Below are 19,590 nucleotides of genomic sequence, written 5' to 3'. Positions count from 1 at the left end.
TTAATCCAGTTTAAAATCTGGAACTTCTTAGATGGATTAGTCTTTTTTTTCCTACTCGAGTTAAAAGGATTAAGAGGAAAACGGATTAACTTGAAAGCATTTTCATATTCATACCTTGGGGCAAAAGTCTCACCAAGTTAATTTTACACTGAGTTAAAGTCTCACGGGTAAATGAACCTGGTTAATTGGGGAATGGAGAATCAAATTTAAAGAATTGCATTGTAATTGTTATAATAATCCAGCGAAAGGAATTGAAATAGTAAATATTGGCATGAATGAATTCACAAGGGTTAAACAAATCGAGCAGCGGGCTCTGTATACCAGGACGGGATGAAAGATTCAACTGGGACATCGATGAGCTCAAGGAAAATGGCATCACGAGCATCATAATATAATCGATAAGGTTGCGAATCGTAAGTAACATTTTCTCGGATAAAAGTGAAAACGTTATCAAGATACTTGGTACAAACTCCAGGGGACCAAAATTGAAATGGTGTCACGAAAGTATTGATATTATGATTAGAGAATTGACCAGTCAAGTGAGACGCAGTTTCATCACCGACAACGATCTGATTATTGTAATTGAGAATTCCCTTGATCCACCAAGAAAGGTAGAGAAAATTTCTCAATTCGCCGCCACAAGAAGCGGGTCGTGTTCGTAAACAGGCAAATTGCATAAGTTCAAGCGGTTGAGTTAATTGTTCCTCATCGATAACACAATCAGCTCGATAGGAATATAATACCCGGTGGAATCCAATATTTGTCTCATTAACCAGGTAAAACGAATCACGATAACCATTACTGGACAAGAATCCACGGTCACCATTTTGTTGGCGACTTGCCAATTGTTCATATTTATATTCACGATAAACGTGACGATAATTTGGAACTTTCAACTCTGGTAAAGCGCCATCTTGATTAGGTTCATTATTTGATACAGGGAAATTTTTATCGGGTACAATGTAGATGATATTGTTGATTTTGACTACGAGCATTGACCATCCACGAGCTCGCGCATAGTTTGTTTTCATTATTTTGTCCATTACACTAGAGTCACAAACGAAATCGGCACCAATCAGGTTAACACCATCGCCCCATTCACTGGTGACACGTTTACCATTATTACGAAGCCAGGATAATATATGAGTACCAGGACTTGGTTGTTTCCAAACTTGACCTTCGACAAATCCCTCCAATAAACTGATCGGCCTTGGTACACCTTCACCCTCATGAACAGGTAAATTCAACACTCGAAGTGCCGATTTATCTTGACGAACTTGACAATCACCATTAGCACTGTTGAAAATTACCGAGAAGAAACCTTTCCTTATCGGTTTGGTGACTAAAGTTTGACTCGAAAATTCAATACGTTTAACATTCTGAAGCAATGGGATAACACTGGGATTAGGATGCCGTAGGAATCGTAAACGATGGTTTGGCCTACGCCGGGCTTGAGGAGGAATTACCGGTCGCATGGGAGCAGCGGCAACTTGACAAGACATTTTATCCAGAAAAGGGTTAAATTTGTCAACTCGACACTTTAAAGTAAAAAAGGATAAATGAAGAAGGAAAAGAAACTCAGAGAAAATGAAAATGTCAACTTGTTGAAATTGAAAAGTTTCAGCAAAGTTCAACTGTTCAGGTCAAAGAGTAAAACTGAATTGGCTTCAAGTCGTTTGAACATTAGCTATTTATATATCGAACTATCGAACTTGTGATAAAAATCGAATATTTTAACAATCGATTTTTTCTTCTCTTCAAAATCAACAGAGAACAATTTTTTTATAGGAAAATTCAGTCAATGAATCTAGTGAGTATGAGTGAGAGGGAGAGAGAGAGAAAGAGAAAGAGGGAGATCTGATCATCATCATCATCTTCATCCTCTCATGTTAACTTTGGTTCAGTAACAATACAAACCTTACATTCAGTTACTTCATTGTAAAAGTTACTTTTTCATCTTAGTTTTCACTTTTTCTCTCTCTCATCCTCATCATTTTTGCATCTTCATTAACTCACTCTCTCATTATCATCATTAATTATTCTTTAATCATCATCATGTGATTATCAACGCGATTATCGTAGGTCAATTCTGTTTTTTTTCCAAATCAATTTCAACGTAAACTCGAACCCAAATGTTATCGATGTTGATGATGATCATCATGTTCTAAGTGTGATACAATCATCTTAACATCATCATCATCTTAGGAACCGGAAAATGCTTCAAATTTTGGCAATCATCCCATGGAACCATGGAAACTGAATAACTAAGTGAATTCACTCAGAAATCTATTTATTTCTCCACCCAAACAATTAACATTAATCGTCAATCGAAAATGAAACAAAATTCTGGTTGAACAAAATTTTCTTCCACTCACCAAATTAACCATCAATTCTAATAATTAACTTATTCAAATACCTTATTAAACTGTTTTCTTTTACTAATTGTGATTAAACCGATTACAATCAATCTATCTCAACGTTAATTCTGTGTACAATATTGTACAACAATCAAAGAAACAAAAAACTATGGATATTAAATCGTACAGAGATGATTTCACTTAGAGCATTGATCAGTGCCGTCTACATAACCAAAAGGGTTAATCCCAATTAAAAAAAGTGAACTAATCTCTCTAGTTAATCCAAGCCTAATTACAATAGGAGGAGATACTGAAAGCTTAAGTGTAATCACCTCTGTAACTGTAAACATTTTTACCTTGTTCAGAATCAATATCAATAATAATAGTGATAATTAATAGAGTTTATGAAGAAAATATTATTCGTATCAAGTCTTGTTATTGAACATAATCATCGTTGTGACTGTTAAGTTTTATTCAATTGAGCTTCGTTTTCCTTGTCAACTCAATCAACATGTCATCAGATGAAACAAATATCAATAGGAATCAAACCGGTGAGGGTTCAGGGGATGCTGGTGGTGGATTAGGATCACCACCATTAACCTCTCCCACTACATCAACCTCTAAATCGACAATTAATTTAACCACTTTGGATAAGATAAAAAGATTTTTCTTCTCAAAGGAGGAATGGGAAGCTTACCTGATGGAAAAATTGGAAGAACAAGAGAAAAAGAAAGGTTTGTTATTCCACCTTCCATTTTCCACCTTCCACCCTTCTCATCTTTCAAAATCTTCCATTTTCTCCATCATCATCATCTTCTTACTCTCATATTATTTTATTTCGTTTTTTTCTCTCTCTCTCTTTCATCTTTCGAACACACAAAAAGCATCCTCATCCTTTTTATTATTTTCTTCCACCCCCAATCTTACCTGCGTATCCATTAGATTTAAAGAGAGAGAGAGAGAGAGAGAGAGAGAGTTGGAAACAACGAAAAAAAAATCTAATATAATTTTCATGATGATTTTTCACCAATCAGTTAAAAGGTATTTTCTTATTGTATGTTTATCATGGAATCAGAACTTTACTGAATCAGAACTTTAAAAGTATTGGTTAACATATGATTAAGATTTCTAATAGTAAATGTCATATGAATTTCTAGCTAAAAGTTGGGATTAAATTGAGTTAATTGTATTTAGAATCTTTTGTTCAACATCATCTTCATATTACATTATTTTCCAGTAAGAAAATGATGATGAACAATTAACGACAATTTAAATTAAGGTTCTTTTTTTCTCTCTCTATTACAATGAAGATAATGATTGTTACCATTAAGGTAATGATAATGATGAAGATTATGTTAATCTGTAAGTGAATTCTGTTAGAATATCTATGCTCTATCTGGTTGAAGTAAATGGAGAATAGAAAAAAAAAGTTAATTTATCTTCTTCTTCTTCTCATCATCAGATGATAATGATGATAAAATACAAACAATGAACCATAGAAAGAAAGAGAAAATGAAAGGTAAAAATTGTTACAGGTAACAAAAGTTTCATCATTTCACTTTCCACCCTCATCTTAACAGTTGTATACACACAAGGTAAATGGGAGGTAAAAGTTAAGGTAACAAAAAGTTGTTTCCATTTAGTATCAAGCTGAAAATGAATATATCAACATCCTCATCAACAAACAGGTAAAAGTGACTTTCATGATAATGATGATTTTTTACCTTAACTGAATTCACCTAGAATAAAGTATAACATGAAAACCACAAAGGAAAATGTTTTATTAACACAATTACAATTTATGTTGCATAAAATTTAGTATTTACCATAATCAGGATTACCATGATTACGATAAATATTGTATGAATATTACGAAATTGATTTACTGAGTTTTCAGAATTTTGAGAAAATTTCATATCATAAAAAGAAATAGAAACAAAATTTGTGAACAAAGTTCTGGAAGGGAACGAAATTGATCAATAATTTTTGAGAGAAAATTTTTTTTTCTCTCTTTCTCTCTCACTGTCTTCTTACATGATGATGAGGATGGAGATAAAGGATAACATGATAAATAGGAAAATGATGATAAGATGAAGATGAAGATGAGTAACGATGATGAAGATGAAAAAAATATAAGATGAATATGTGGCTGAAGATGATAAGGAAAACGTTGAATGTCAAATGAGAGTAACAAGGTTTGGATTTAGAACTTTTTTCTTCTTCTTTTCTTCGATTATATTGAACTGAATCTCGAATTTGGATGAAAAGATGATGATAGAGAAGTGAATTTCCTGCATGATGATCAGCATTATCATCATCATCATCATCATCGTTTCTTTCCTTTTCTTCCTCCGCTCATCATGACTTGAAATTCATATTAAGCTTAAGAGAAATTTGAAATTTTCTAAGACATGAAAGTGAATATAAAGGTGAAAGGTATTCATGATTCAACTGATTCTGAATTCTCAGGGGGAAAGGGGTGTTACCATTTCATAGAATGGATTATTTTTTGTTTCGAATTTTTTTTTTGTTCTTTTCTAGAAATAAAGAAAGAGTGAAAGTGAGAGAAGAAAAAAATTTGAAATATCAACATGAGTCTTCTGTTGATCTTGATGATGACACAATGCCTGAGATCATCATGTTCACCATCATGACTGAGCCAAATTTCAGAGTAACATTGAAATTCCCGATAAATATAATATCCAATGCGAATCATGTAAATATCATGTACTATCAAATTCCGATATTACCTCATATTCTCGTGGTATCATTTTATCATCATCAGCAGAATCATGATGATCCATTGATCTTCAACGGCGATTCTGATGATTGATGAAACTTTTTTTTCTTCTTCTTCTCCTCATCTTCCTCATCTTCCCCATGTTTATCCCATGGATCTTTGTATTCAACTTATATAATAATAGCTAAGTGATGAGCAACCAGAATCTTTTAGATAAGAATCGGTTTGGGTTATCCAATCAATAAACAATTATTTTCTATTACAAACCCAAATTTGATTATCATTAACAACGATTACAATTTAAGCTGATTACTCTGTAGATAAGTTAATCACTTAATCTATGCTTCATCTTGGATTAACCAGAAAAGTTTTTAACAATCCAGATAAAGATACTTTTGTTTACCTGGAAACCAAAAAATTGATTGAGAAAAGCAAATTTATCCTCCATGAAAATGATTCATGATAATTTGAAAAATTCAAATTACATCAACAATCAAGGATAATAACCTTAATATGTTTACAATTAACAATTAACAAATAATAGAATCACCAGAAAAAACAACAAAAACATGATTACAATTCAATCAGTTGTGATAATATCTACTCAGTGAGTGAATATTTCACCCTGAAAGTCAATATTAAATAACCAATATGATGAGAACACGTTTGTACAATCAAACATTTAATATCTTCATCCTCATCACTTGACTTTTCATCATCATAAAATCCTCCTCATCATCTTTATCATCATCATCATCATGATTATGTTGTAAGTGGTTTGTGATGAAAACTTGAAACTCAAGATGAGGATAAACAATCAACAACAATTGTAATATTATTTTTTTTTTCAATATTATCATTGGTCAACATGAGAAATGAAATTTTCTGAATCACAACTTTTCATGATTATATTCATGGAAATGATAATAATAATAATCTTCATTTGATTCAGACAATTAAGCTCAATAGTAAATAGATTAACATTAAGCTTAATGATTTAAAGGTAAACTGTTTTTACCTACTTGAGAAAATCAAGTTAATTAAAGTTTCCAAACTACTTTTTGATAAGTTGATTAGATATTAGTTGATTTTCATTATCACAATTTAACCTAAATTGCCAACAATTGGAAATTTAAATAATTACAATTGTCATCATCATTTGCTGATTAAACTTTTCCTCTTTCCAATTAACTTGAAAAAAACTAATTATAAAGTTAATCACTTTTACTAATTTTTGATCATCTGCTTTTACTTTAATTGTGTAGATCCTTTTTTTTTTAATTGTTCATATCAACTAATTGTTGTTGATTAGTTTGATTTCGAGTCTCATTTAAAACAATCACCATTAAGTTAATCATCATAATCCTATGGTTGATAATTATCATTTGAATCTGAATTGAACACAAGGTAAACAGATTTAGCTAATCAGATTAACTATAATTAGTTAATCCGATTGGTAGATTAACTTTTTGATTGTATTGATTATCTTTGCTTTCATTTAACAACCAATCAGTACAATTGATACAGAGACAGTTGAACTAATTAAATGATTTAAATTGATTAAACTAATCATTTGTATTTCAAAATTGAATCAACTGATTTAATTTAAATATGTAACAATCAAATTGGATAAATTTAACTTTCAAATGATAATAATGATTAACTTTAATGAATTAAAATGTAAATTTAAATTCATTTCAATTCATTTTTTTCCTTCATCATGAATTTACATGTAAACTCATTGGTATCGTAATGAAAATGATTAGCTTAATGTTAAACAATTAAATACAAGTATAAACCATAATAATGATAAGTTAATTAATTGTAACAATTTAAGCTACAATGACATTTGGTTATAATTAATCTGTCCAAATTGTATTATTTTATTAATTGTTTACTATCTGCCAGTTGGTTAGCTTAATTGTAATGGACACCCACACATACAATCAAATATAATATCAAACAATTTAACTAACTGTCAAAACAATTAATCAAAATCTGATCATGATAAATACAATTAGATTATTGTAAATGAAACAATGTTACTGTAACTGATTGTACAAGTAAATGGTAACAATCAACAACAATTTAATCATTAAATTTGATAGGTTAAATTGCTGTTGATTAAGTTGATTACTTGCAATATGAAAGTTTATATTCATTTGATTGACTTTGATAAGTTAATTGTTGCATTATTATTATCCATTAATCGTAATCAATTGAGTGTAACTTGATTAAGATTATCATTAAATTTGATTAATACATAAGATTTGGTTTCATTTTTTTTTTAACCAACACAATCAATCATTTCAATTTGATTTGAGTCTCTGTTAAATTGAAAGATTAATCAACAACTATTAATGGTGAAAGTTTATTATCTGAGTTTCGAGGGGAAAAAAGTTCATTATCATGATGAAGATGAAGATGATAAGTGAGAGAGAGAGAGAAAGTGAAAGTTTCATTTGATAAATTCTCATGGCATCTAATTCATTGTGATCACCAAGGAATCAGAATTAATCTTGTCTCAATTAATCAAGATTCACATTGATTACTGTCCATTGGTCAAGACATGAAAGTTGTGAAACTTTTAGTTAATTAATTGATCACAATTGTCAGTAAAACAAAAACAACCAGAACACAAAATAGACGATCATTAGAACCTTTAGAACTTTTCGAAATTTCAATTCGAAAGTCAAAAATTATCGAGGAAAACAATTACTTTAATCATCAATTTTCGTGAGAGAAAAATTTGATAATCATAACAAGCTATCAATTACCAAGAAATGATTAACAATCAGTTGATTGTTAATCTCTACTTATTTACTTTTCTCATTACATGATGTAATATATTGTTGTTTTAATCAATTAACTAACCAGAAATTAACTTTTAACCATCAGATTGATGAGCATTTTTTTTTAATTACTTTTTACTCTGAGCCTGTTAATCAAATTAACAATCAACTCTCCAACTGACCAGTTCCACCCAAGCCTTTGATTAACTTTTCCACTACCAGAAACTAATCAACAACAACATCACCATCACCTCTCCCTCACTCTCTCTCACTAATTAACTATATTCGCTTGCAAATTAACTAACAATTAACATGCTAACATTTTACTCGCTTTCTCTTTTCTTTTACTAATTCACTTTTCCACTTTCCATATAATAACCCGGCTCGAAACAAAAAATAATTAACTCGCTTCACTATTGACCACACTCTCACTTTCTGCCGCTTGACCAACGCTTTTTTCTCGGCCACTCTGTTGACCATCACAAGGGGGTGACATTACCCTGGAGACAAAATCAGACAGTACGACCAAGAAAAACGTGGTCTCCTGGTTGAAAACTGTCTTCCCAAGTCAAGAAGATGCTAATTCATTTCTTAAATTGCAAATTGATAAAATGCAAGAAGGTCAACAATCAACACCAACCTCACCCCAGGCGATTAACGAGAATATAAATTCACCAACAACATCAAACAATCAATTAATTACTTTATCCTCTTCAAAGGAAACGGAAAAAGCATCCTCATCATCATCGAAAGTATCAAAAAAGGATAATAAACAATCATCATAACAACAACAATGAAGAAGAAAAAAAATATTAATCCTTTAGAATTATATTAATCTAATTCTCATAATCATGATGATGATGATGATTATCTTTTCGTTGATATATAGTTTATCTTAATGAGTAAACCAAAGATTTCCTAGTCACCGGAAATAGTAAATGAGCACCTTTTCAACTTCCGTTTTGAGATGAGAGAGAGAGAAAGTCAAAGGATAAGAAACTCGTCATCATCATCATCATCATGATGGTTGATTATGATTAGCAAATAATACAAAGTATCAGCCATCAATACTCATTCATTGTTTTCCTAATGTTGTTATCATATTTTCCTGATTTCCTGAGCTCTCATCATGATGAGAGGATGAGGATGTGAATGATGTAGCACAAGAAAAACTAGATGGATGATGAAATGAATAATTTTATCATGTAACATGAAATGATGAAATTATTGCTTCTTCTTTTTGTTCTTGTTGATTTTTTCTCTGCCTTTTGATAGTTTGTTGTTCATTATTGTTGATCATTGATGCGTTTTCCTTTAATATTATCATTTAACAAGTTATACAATTTAACCTTTACCTGGTTGGTTTACCTGTTCACTTTTTTTGTGTTATTTACGTTGTTCCTCAGTCTGTATATTATCAATTTCACTGTTGGTTAATTTTTTTTTTCTCTTGCAACTCAACTATTATTATTACTTGTTGTTCAATAATTTTCTCATGTTTTTATCCTTATCCAATCATCTTTACCTCTCTCACTTATCAAATCCAATGATGAAGATGAAGATGATACATCCCCATGATGATAATCACCATGAGCTCCTTATGATTAATCTTCCTCTCTCTCTCTCTTGATCTATACTATCAAACGTACAATTCATCATCATTTTCAATTGATAATCTCCCTCATCTTCTAGTCATGATTGTTATTATTTATTCAATTCCAATAATGAAGATAATAGTAGATAATATAAGAGTGAGTGAGTGAGTGAGGGGGAATAGGCTCATGAGGAAAGATACTAAAAATTCATGGTTCAAGGGATCAGGTAAAATTGATGTTCTCATGCTTGTTGAACATTATGTGAATATATGAACCAGCAATTCACCAGGAAAAAAAAATTAAACGATTCCTAAAATGATGAGATAACTTTTACCTTTATTAACATGGTTCACTTTTCATTTCAACTTGATCAACATCATGATTATCATTAGCATTATTATTATTATTGTTATCACTCAGTTTAAGCCGTGGGAATTATCATCTTTATCATCTTTATCATCATTCTTCCTCCTCCTCCAATTGCTTTTTCCCTTTCATCAAATTGTTTAATATTATCATAGTAACTTCAAGACGATAGGTTCAAATGGTCATCACTTAAAACTTGATGATGATGATGATGATGACCACTTCTAGATTTTATATGAAACCAGTTTCTTTTCAATTTTCATCAATACTGTCTTCCTCTCTCTCTCTCTCTCATCATCATCATGGATCGTGATGTAATCATCTCTTCAATCAGTATATACAGCGAAAGTTTATCTTCCTCAACCTCATCTTCATCTTCATCATTATCAATAAAATGTTTACCTGTAAAGCTCATCATCATTATCATCATGTTTTACCTTTGGTCTTCTATGTTATCATCCTTTTTTTTAACAAAGAATCGAGGATGATGATGATAATGATGATAATGAAGATAAAGAGCATCTTCATCTTGATAATAATGAACACCAAATGAACTGAATAGGGAACAATTAGTTACACTAAGAATGTCTTCCTTTTCATCCTCATCATTTTGTCTTCTCCCCCAAAAACAACCAAAAGATACTCAACTAACATCTACAACTCTCTCTCTCTCTCTCTCTCTACTCACCATCATTATTGTATTGTAACATTTTCCATCATCATCTATGATTCTTACTACAAATCATCAATCAAAATCTAATATCAATCACAAAACGATTCTGTTGATATCAATTTAATTCAATTAATCAACTGTTCATTCAACTGATTTGTTTCAACAGGAGCAATAAAAAAACTTACTAACATTGAGACTTTTAAGCATCCTCATCATCTTCCAACATCCATTGATGTATTTATCGTTAATATCATGAGAAGAAGATAAAAGAAAGAAAATTTTTCCTCTCTTGTTTTATTGTTGTTGTTAAATTATTTAAACGAAAACAAAAAGTTATCATTAAAATGAAATCTTTATCATCTAAAAATCACCTTAATCTTATGGATATAAAGATGATTATAAAAGGATAAATTGTACTCAAAGTGATTATCTCTCAAGTGCTTAATGAACAACAAGCCAAGTATGAAAATAGTATTTGGATTTGGAAGTTCAATCGATAATCCATTTTGGTTGAGAAACGATGAAAAAGAAGCGTAAACCATGAGATTCATTGAAACATTATCTTGATTATCATGAGTCTCTCTTCCTGTCTATTGTAGTGCAACTATTGGTCATGGAAATGGTGAGAGAGAGAGAGAGAGAGAGAGAGAGAGATGAAAAGTAAGATCGGGTGATGAAATTGTTGATCATGATTAACTTGACAATCTTTCCCTTGGCAATGATTTAAACCTAATTCTGTCAATTCTGTGTGTTAACTCTTCCATTGGTCCAACCAACTTAAATACACTTTATCTCTTCATCTTTGTCTTCCTTTTCATCACCTCCCTTTAACTTGATCACCACAACATCATCATCCATGATTCTCACTCTCCATTTCTGGTAATAACCTCTAAATAACCTCCTTCTTTATTTAGAACATTTTTTTTTCTCTCTCTCTTTCCATCTTCTATTTGGTTACTATTCTCATGAGAACAATATTGAGATAAATGGAAGAGAAACAAGTGAGAGAGCACAGGTAACCCAAAGGGAGGAAAAGGATAATAATGATGATGAAAACTTCGAGAAAGATTTGAGAGAGACATTTTCATTTGCTCTCTTCTTCTTATTACTCATCTCTCTCTCTCTCTCTCTCTCTCTCTCTCTCTCTCTCTCTCTCTGCTATTTTCTTTAGTGAGACAATTTCAGTCTCACTCCCAAGTGAGATTTATTTATTGATTTTCTGTTCTAATTTTTTCTACTCACCATTTTTTCACCGTCATTTTACTCACCCTGTATTTACATGCATCAATATCCATGAACTTTTCATCAATTAAGTGAAAGGGGAAAATACTCATATTTCAATAATTTATAAGCAATTAGCTGATAATTAAATAATCTAAAAGTTTGAACAACTTGACCTAATTATTTAGTAGCTTTAATTATCTCTTAATGATGGTTCGATAATGACTGCTAATTGTTTTAATGATTGAATGATTCAAATTGAACATCAACTTGAGCTCTATGGAATAAATGAAATTTTATTTACATTGGAAGAAAAAGTTTCCAAAATGATAATCGTCATCATCTTCATGATCATTAGCATGAGAATTATTGATTTCTGGACAATATATATGAGCAACTATTATTCTTCACCATTAGAACCAGAATATCAAGTTATCCGGAATCAGAATTTTCAGTAAATATCTTTTTCCGTCTTTATTTCATTTCCTCAGAATCATCAAATTCATCCTTTCAGAATCGTGGTTTCTATGGTTACTGTTTATCAGAATTTCTAGAATTCTAGAGTAAAGAAAATATCACCCTGATTATCAGTTGACATCTCAAAGTGACCAAGAGTCAACAATGGACAAAGTCATCAGATATTAACAATAAATTGACTTGAGATGAATAAAAATAGTTAATTCAGTTCATGTTTTTCCCAAATTGAAACTCAAACAATAAGTTAATCATTATCGATAGTAACAGAAAATATTATTTATATTCAATTCGATAGAAACTCATATCATGCACCATGGAATTTATCACAATAAAATCTGATCAGAATTTAGAAATGAAACTTGATTTCAAAACTGTGATTGAATTTGAAAGAAAACGGAAAAGGAAATGATAAAGACAACAATGTGTAAGCAATTGACCAAAGGTCAATAGGATGATGAACATTACACATTTTCGAAGTGAAAACTTTTCGAAAGAAAAACAAAGTTACAAAATTTGTTCTAATTGAATCGAGTTACGATCTATTCCGATATGAATATTGATTTTCTCCTTCCATGTTTATCTCTCTCTCTCTCTCTCTTCATGATGACTCCTTTTCTGTTTATTAATGATAATTAAATTATTCATTACTTGAGTCTCTCTATTCATTGAAATGATTGTCCCCTGTTAGTATTTACAGTTAAACCTTTTCCCACCCACTTCACCTCTGCCTCCTCCCATGGCTCAGATTCTGACTTGAATCATGAAAATATCGACTCACCATCATTATCATAACGATCATTATAATAATAATGATCCAATTGTTTCAAGTCAACATTGATAATAACACAATATTATCATTATCTTGTCAGAGATTAAGATAAATTGATTAGCTGAAAAAGTAAATCAATCGATTGAAACTTTACCATGAATAAGATGAAACTTGAAATCATAGTCTAGAATTCAGGTAAATGGATAAACTGAATTACGATGAAAAGACCAAGAAACTTTTTTCCCCAACCAAATCTCCTCGAATTGGATAATTATATTGACTCAATTGAAACAATTCAATCTTGAGGCAATTTCTAAATATAATATAATAATAAAACTAAACAATCACATAGGTAATCCCATTGACTTCATTTTACTCAATCAATTATTCACACTGATTATTATTCAAATGAATTATTAATTCATTTACTACTCATACTAATTAATAAGGTTGATAACACAAAGACAGAGGGAAAAAAGTTCATCATCATCATGATTCAGTTTCAATGTTTCCCTGAGTAAATCATGATGAAACTCATCAGCCTCACATTCATGGTTAGTTGATGGTAAATGATTCAATTAAAATCTGATAAAAATTCAGCTCATTCCCTGGGAGATATTACCAGGTTAAAGGTTTACCTTTATTCAGTTATTATCATGATACTTTTCATGATTAAAATTTCACCCAACAATTTAGGTGAGAGATACAAACAAAACTGATTGTAATCTCAGTGATTTAATTAAATTACTTCAACAGATTAACAATGAATTAAAAGTTTAGAGTTTAATTAATCTTTTCTTTTTTCGGGAAACTTGATTCTCTCACAATTGATTTAATACTGAAATTAATTAAAAAGGAAGAGAAAAACTGATTAACTTAAATTGTTGAGAAAACTTTTTTTTTCCGTAAATTCATTTGATATAAGAAACTGAAACTTAGCAACAATTTGAATATTAATCAAGTTAATTCACTTTCATTCATCAAGAGACAAAGTTTTTTTTTTCTCACTCCACTGATTGTTATGATTAACGGTAAATTGTTGGTGATTTGATTGATCAGTTTGATTAAAAGTTGGTAACAACTCAAATTGTCAGGGTGGGTAATCATGTAGGTGGATATTTATTATTGTCGGAGGGTTTATTATGATGAAAAATTGATTAACAGTTTAATCAGTTGATTGAGAAAATTTTTTTCCATCTAATATTAACAATTTCATTAATCTAGTTAATCAAGTTAACCAATTTCAACTTAGTTATCATTTGATTGATTAACTTGAATACATATCGATTATGATGATAATAGATTGTGAATAAGATGATGAACAAAAAATAAGCTACAATTAAATTGATTAGCCTTCAGTAGAGGTGGACAATTAAATTGTACTCATCTCAAGATGATTAAAGATTCCAGTTAATCAATTGAATTGTCACCCAATTGGATTGTATCACTTATCATGATAATAAAATAGGGAGCATGATAAATGACAATTTTGTTTCCCAAGCCAATTTCTTATTAATACATGATAGTATATTATTTCTTGATTTAATTTGCTTTCGATACTTTGAATTTAACTTAAATCGTAATTAGAATTGAAAAAATCGGCTTTTAAGTCCGGAATTCTGTTTTTTCGCGCGAAATTTTAGTTTAAAAACCAAAGTTACAGTTTGTCAAACTTTTATCATTTCGAAGGTCAGAATATCATGAAAAGATGATCTAAATATCTTAATCTGAAAATCATAAATTATTCAAAACTAATTCTGAGATGGAATAAAAAAAAGAAAAATTTTCTTTTCCAATGAGAAAATGAATTTAGATCACCGAAAACCAGAATTGTCATAATAATTTCATGAGCATGATCAATATTATCTTAAAGTTCATATTTTTCACACAAATTCAGGTTCAAAAGGAAACACTGATGATTATCATGATTAGATTGATGTTGGAAGTGAAAAATTTGTCGATCTCTGAATATCCGTTGATTTTCATGAGGAAGGAAACATGAACCAGAATTTAAATCTCATTACATGATAACTTTGCGTGTATAGTTGGAGTAGAAAAGCCCTCAGGGCTAAAAGGAAAACTTGGACTTTGACAAAAGTTTCAATTCTCTTTTACATAATTCTGATATAATCATATTTTCATGAGTAAAATTTAGAGTAAGAGAGAGAGAGAGAGAGAGAGAGAGCAAGTGTATGTAGCTTTGTGTATTTATCCATGGGAATGGAAAAACAATTGAGATGATATTTATGAAAATGGAAACAATAATTCACATAGGAAGAGAATTGAAAATGAACAGATTGAATAAACATTGGAAATTTAAATAATGACAATCGTATGTAAATTCATCATCATGGATAAGGCAAAGGTTTCACCTGAAAAAGTTCATGTTTCAGGGGAAAAGAAAATGATAATTCTCATTTTCCTAAAACTCTGATCAGTAACAGTTATAAAAAATTTCCATGATGATTTAATGAATGTGAAAGACACTGAATTTAACGATAAGAATTGAAGATTAGTATTGAAAATTTTTCATTCTCTTCGATGATGATTTATTCATCCAATTAATCTGATTTGCAATTTGGTAAATTGTTGCAATATTATAATGCTATTCATCCAATAAAATATGAATATAATTTAATAGCATTTTCATCATCATCTTTTGTATGAATGACAAATTTTCCTCATGTAAATTGAGCCAAATGTTACATTAGAATTTGTTTTTGTTTCATTTTCTCTCAGAACTTTTTTCTTTCCAATTGAGCAACTAGAACAAGGAAAAATAAAGGTCATCAAGTCAATCGCGTGTTCAATAAGCCGATAATTTTTGACTTTCTCCATCTTTGTGAATTATCTCGCTTCCAATCAAGTTTAAATTGTCAACACGCGATTATTCAATCATGTTAATCATTCTGAAAGAAAAGATTGTTGAACAAAATAACAATATTGTTGAGAATATATTGAGAGAGACTCGAAAATGATAATAATAGTGATGAGAAAAGGAAGAGACTTTTAATTGAATCTCAAGTATTGAACTTCCGTTCTGCAAGATGATCTTAATTACAGGTTAACAGTAATTATCATGTTCTTATCTCATTGTTATATCCATGGGGGAATTAGAAACCATCAAGTTGAAATCATATTCTGCACGGAAACCTAATAATCTTTTGAGAGAAAAGGCAAAAAAAAAGTTCTAATACAATTACTGGTAATATTTATATGGATTTTTCCTCCCATTTCTTACCAATATCATCATGGTAATAATAATAACATGAAACCAGGGGATATTATCATCATGTTCACTGTTATTATATTATCATGATAAACTTTGATTCGGATAAGAGGAAAACGGATAAGCAACTTGGCAAATACTCAGAATTTTGAAAGAAAACAAAACATGGGAGTGATTCCACTTTCACACCCATTCCAAAGCATCAACACCACTCGAGCTTTTCTCTCATCATCATGATGATAATTTTGGGTTTTTCCTTTGTGGTAAAATGAAATAGAGAAAAAAGAAAACAAAAACTCACAAATATTATATTATTATCACATGAGAATATAACTGAACTTTCATCTTCAATTTTTCTCTCTTTGCCTTTTACTTTAATTTCTGTTCATCTTCTGAATCTTTGTTAACAACTTATTGTTGTGATATTTACAGTTGAAGATGATGGAAGATTGAAGATGATAAATCCTCCCTTTTTCTTTCGTATTTTCATCATCTTCCAACGAAAGGCGTTGTTTTTATCATCTTTTTCATTTCTCTTCATCTTCCATTTTGTATATTATCAAATTTCTCATGATTCGATTTCAGTATCAACTTTGTGAATCGAAATATTTGTTCTTTGGATAGAAAATTTCGAAAATGTTAAAACTGTATCTTCTTTAATCTTCTACCTATTCCCTAAATTCACATAGATAAATTGTTTCGATTCGTGATTTACAAAATCAAACAACTTTATCGATTAATCTAATCGACTTTTTGATTTTCTTCTGTTTCAGAACGTGATGAACATCGACCTCGTAGAACTCGAAGGAAATGGTTTTTCGGACTGTTCTAATGCTCACGAACAAAAACTTATCTCACAACTCGAAGTCGTTATTGGTTCACGATTAAAATTTATCCTGCCAACGATTTTCTCTGAATCCAAAAAGTGATGACGATTAAAACGTTCAATAAAAAAGGTTCAATTCGAATCCATAAAAACTTGACTTTCGATTTTATTATGAATAAAACTGATCATTTATCTAATAAAAGTTAATGGTTTTATCAACTAGAATTAGTGAATAATAATAATAATAAAAAAATTGGAACATTTAGAATGAACCATAATCGACATGTACAGATGAGTAAGATGAAAGATGCTCCTAGAGAATGATAATTAATTGTGATTAATCTTTTGTTCTTCGGGTAAAACTCATCCTCATCTTCAGCTAATCAGTCAACAAGAGTAAATTGATTTACCTTTCAAAATGGAGGAAGAGGTAAAAGGTTGAGAGGGCAAGGTGTGTCTCGATGCTTTACTCTCAGTAAGTTGCCTTCAGGTAAGATTTAACAGCAAGTCAAGTTAATGGCAAAAGTTAACAGCATAGAGAGAGAGAGAGAGAGAGAGAGAGAGAGAGAGAGAGAGACAAGGAGGAGGAGGTGGAGGAAGATGATGAAGATGAAAATGAAGGAAAAAATCTCATGCTGACATGTAACAAACACACGCAATGGAAATACCAACAATAACTTATTGTAATAATAATGAAAAAGTAATAAATTATTAGTTGGTAAGGCAAAAAATTATAACCTCACTGTTGAAATTGTTATGATACAATAACAACAACGGTGAAATAATTATCATCTTCATGAATACAATGAATGAATCTGAACTTTTTTTTTCCATCTCCATGTACTTCAAAAACTAATTGAAAATGAATCAACATTTTGGATTAGCTTTATTATTATTATTAATAAATTGTTTTCCACTTTCCTCATCATCCTTATCCCTTTAATTGGATTAACATTAATCCTCAAATAATACACTGGAAATATTAGTTGATCAATCAAAATATTCAATATTCAAATCTCAGGTCCGAATATATTAATTTTCTCACTTTCTCCCAGTGGGAAATATAAACCATAAAGATTACAATTTAACTCGATTAGTTGATTTTCAATTTGATTCAATACGAATCGATGAGGATAACTATTAGTTAATAAATGATTGGAATTGTTTCTAATATAAATTGTCTACCATGGGAATAGAAACGGCTGATTGTTCAGAAATAGAAGTGAAAATTATTATGTAAGAGGAAAAATCGATTCAAATACAATTTGTTTCTAAGAATATTGAATAACATGAATATCATGAACTCTTCATGAGTGAAAGTATCTTACATTTCATGCTCTGTAATTACCTGATTGTTTCAAGTGATTGTAATTGTTTAGAGTCAATGGTTATTCTGTATGATTAGCATTATTTTCCAATGAATTGATTTTCTTGTTTACATCATTTTCACAGTGAGAAAACAATTAACTGAAATGAGATTAAATTTTGTATCAATCATCAATTACTTTCAATGGTTAAACAATTTTACTCTCAGTTAATTAAATGATGAAAAAGATAACAATCAATCTTATGGAAATCATTTTAACAATTCACATGGATAACTTATCGGATTTCATCAATTTTCATCAAATTCAATTGATATTAAATTACCAAAGGAAAATGTTTCAAGTAAAAACAACAATTCAATTAAATTAAAATCGAAACTCAATCCATTGAATTTTAATTTTCTACCTCAGAGAAAAAAAACCAAACTCATCTGCGATTTATTTGATCGAAATTAATTCAACCTTTAATTAAAGGAAGAAAAAAACTTCCACCGTCGTTGATTAATCAACAATTAAATCTAATTGCGATTATAATTAAATTCGTATCGCGTTTAATGCTACCATCTTGTGGTGGAAAAACAAACTAATCGTTGGAACTTTTTCGACCCTAGTGACATCTAGTTTTCTAAAAGTAAAGTTTTCGTTCTGACTTAAAGTTAATCAACTTGATTGAGATGAAAAATTTGTTTTACTTTTTTAATTGTTAGAACTGGTTTAGGGTGAATTAATTTTTGTTTCTGTGATTAAATTATCAATGATAGGGAGTTGATCAGTAAGATGAGGAGGAAAATTTGTGAAGGACAAAAAGTTAGAGAGTCAATGAGATGAATAAGAAACTTGGAATTGAACTTCTCGTTATCATGACAAGAGATCAACACCAACGCAATCAATTAGCTTAATCAATTGAATTGATGAAACCATCATCATGGTTGACAATTAGTTGAGATGACAGTTTATCTTATTATCTTTGGAAAGAGTAAAAAAAAAGATAAATAGTCAACATATGAGAGAGAAAACCGGATCATTAGTTGAGATGATTAAGATTATCTTGATTATTCAAGTGATGAACTTTTTTTTCAAAGGGAAAAGGGGAAAATCGGAGATGATGAAGAAGGAGAAGAAGAGAAAAAGAGAAAAAGAAAGAGGAAGATAAATATAATTATGGAAAAAAGAAGAAACAAAAAAAGGGCGAACACTTTTGATTGAACGTACTGAACCAG

The 19,590-nt window shown here is 30.1% G+C and overlaps 1 protein-coding gene across 2 annotated transcripts; it reads left to right on the top strand.

Annotated features, from left to right (window-relative positions):
• The first annotated feature begins 1,885 nt into the window (after positions 1-1,885).
• On the top strand, positions 1,886-17,187 carry LOC128385632 (uncharacterized). 2 transcript variants are annotated; one of them, XM_053344517.1, is made up of 2 exons: positions 1,886-3,091; positions 8,376-10,818. In XM_053344517.1, the coding sequence occupies exons 1-2, from the start codon at positions 2,869-2,871 to the stop codon at positions 8,672-8,674; spliced, it is 522 nt and encodes a 173-aa protein (XP_053200492.1). In that variant the 5' UTR covers positions 1,886-2,868; the 3' UTR covers positions 8,675-10,818. The 2 variants fall into 2 exon arrangements, with proteins under 2 accessions (XP_053200492.1, XP_053200493.1); XM_053344518.1 differs by lacking the exon at positions 8,376-10,818 and adding an exon at positions 16,993-17,187 and having other exon boundaries at positions 1,891-3,091.
• The last annotated feature ends 2,403 nt before the right edge of the window (positions 17,188-19,590 follow it).

Source organism: Panonychus citri, unplaced genomic scaffold (assembly GCF_014898815.1).
Source record: "Panonychus citri isolate SS breed McGregor unplaced genomic scaffold, ASM1489881v1 Contig00049, whole genome shotgun sequence".
In the NCBI taxonomy this organism is placed as follows: Eukaryota; Metazoa; Arthropoda; class Arachnida; order Trombidiformes; family Tetranychidae; genus Panonychus; species Panonychus citri.
Note: the sequence above shows the minus strand (reverse complement) of the source record. Positions and strands in the feature narration are given on the sequence as shown.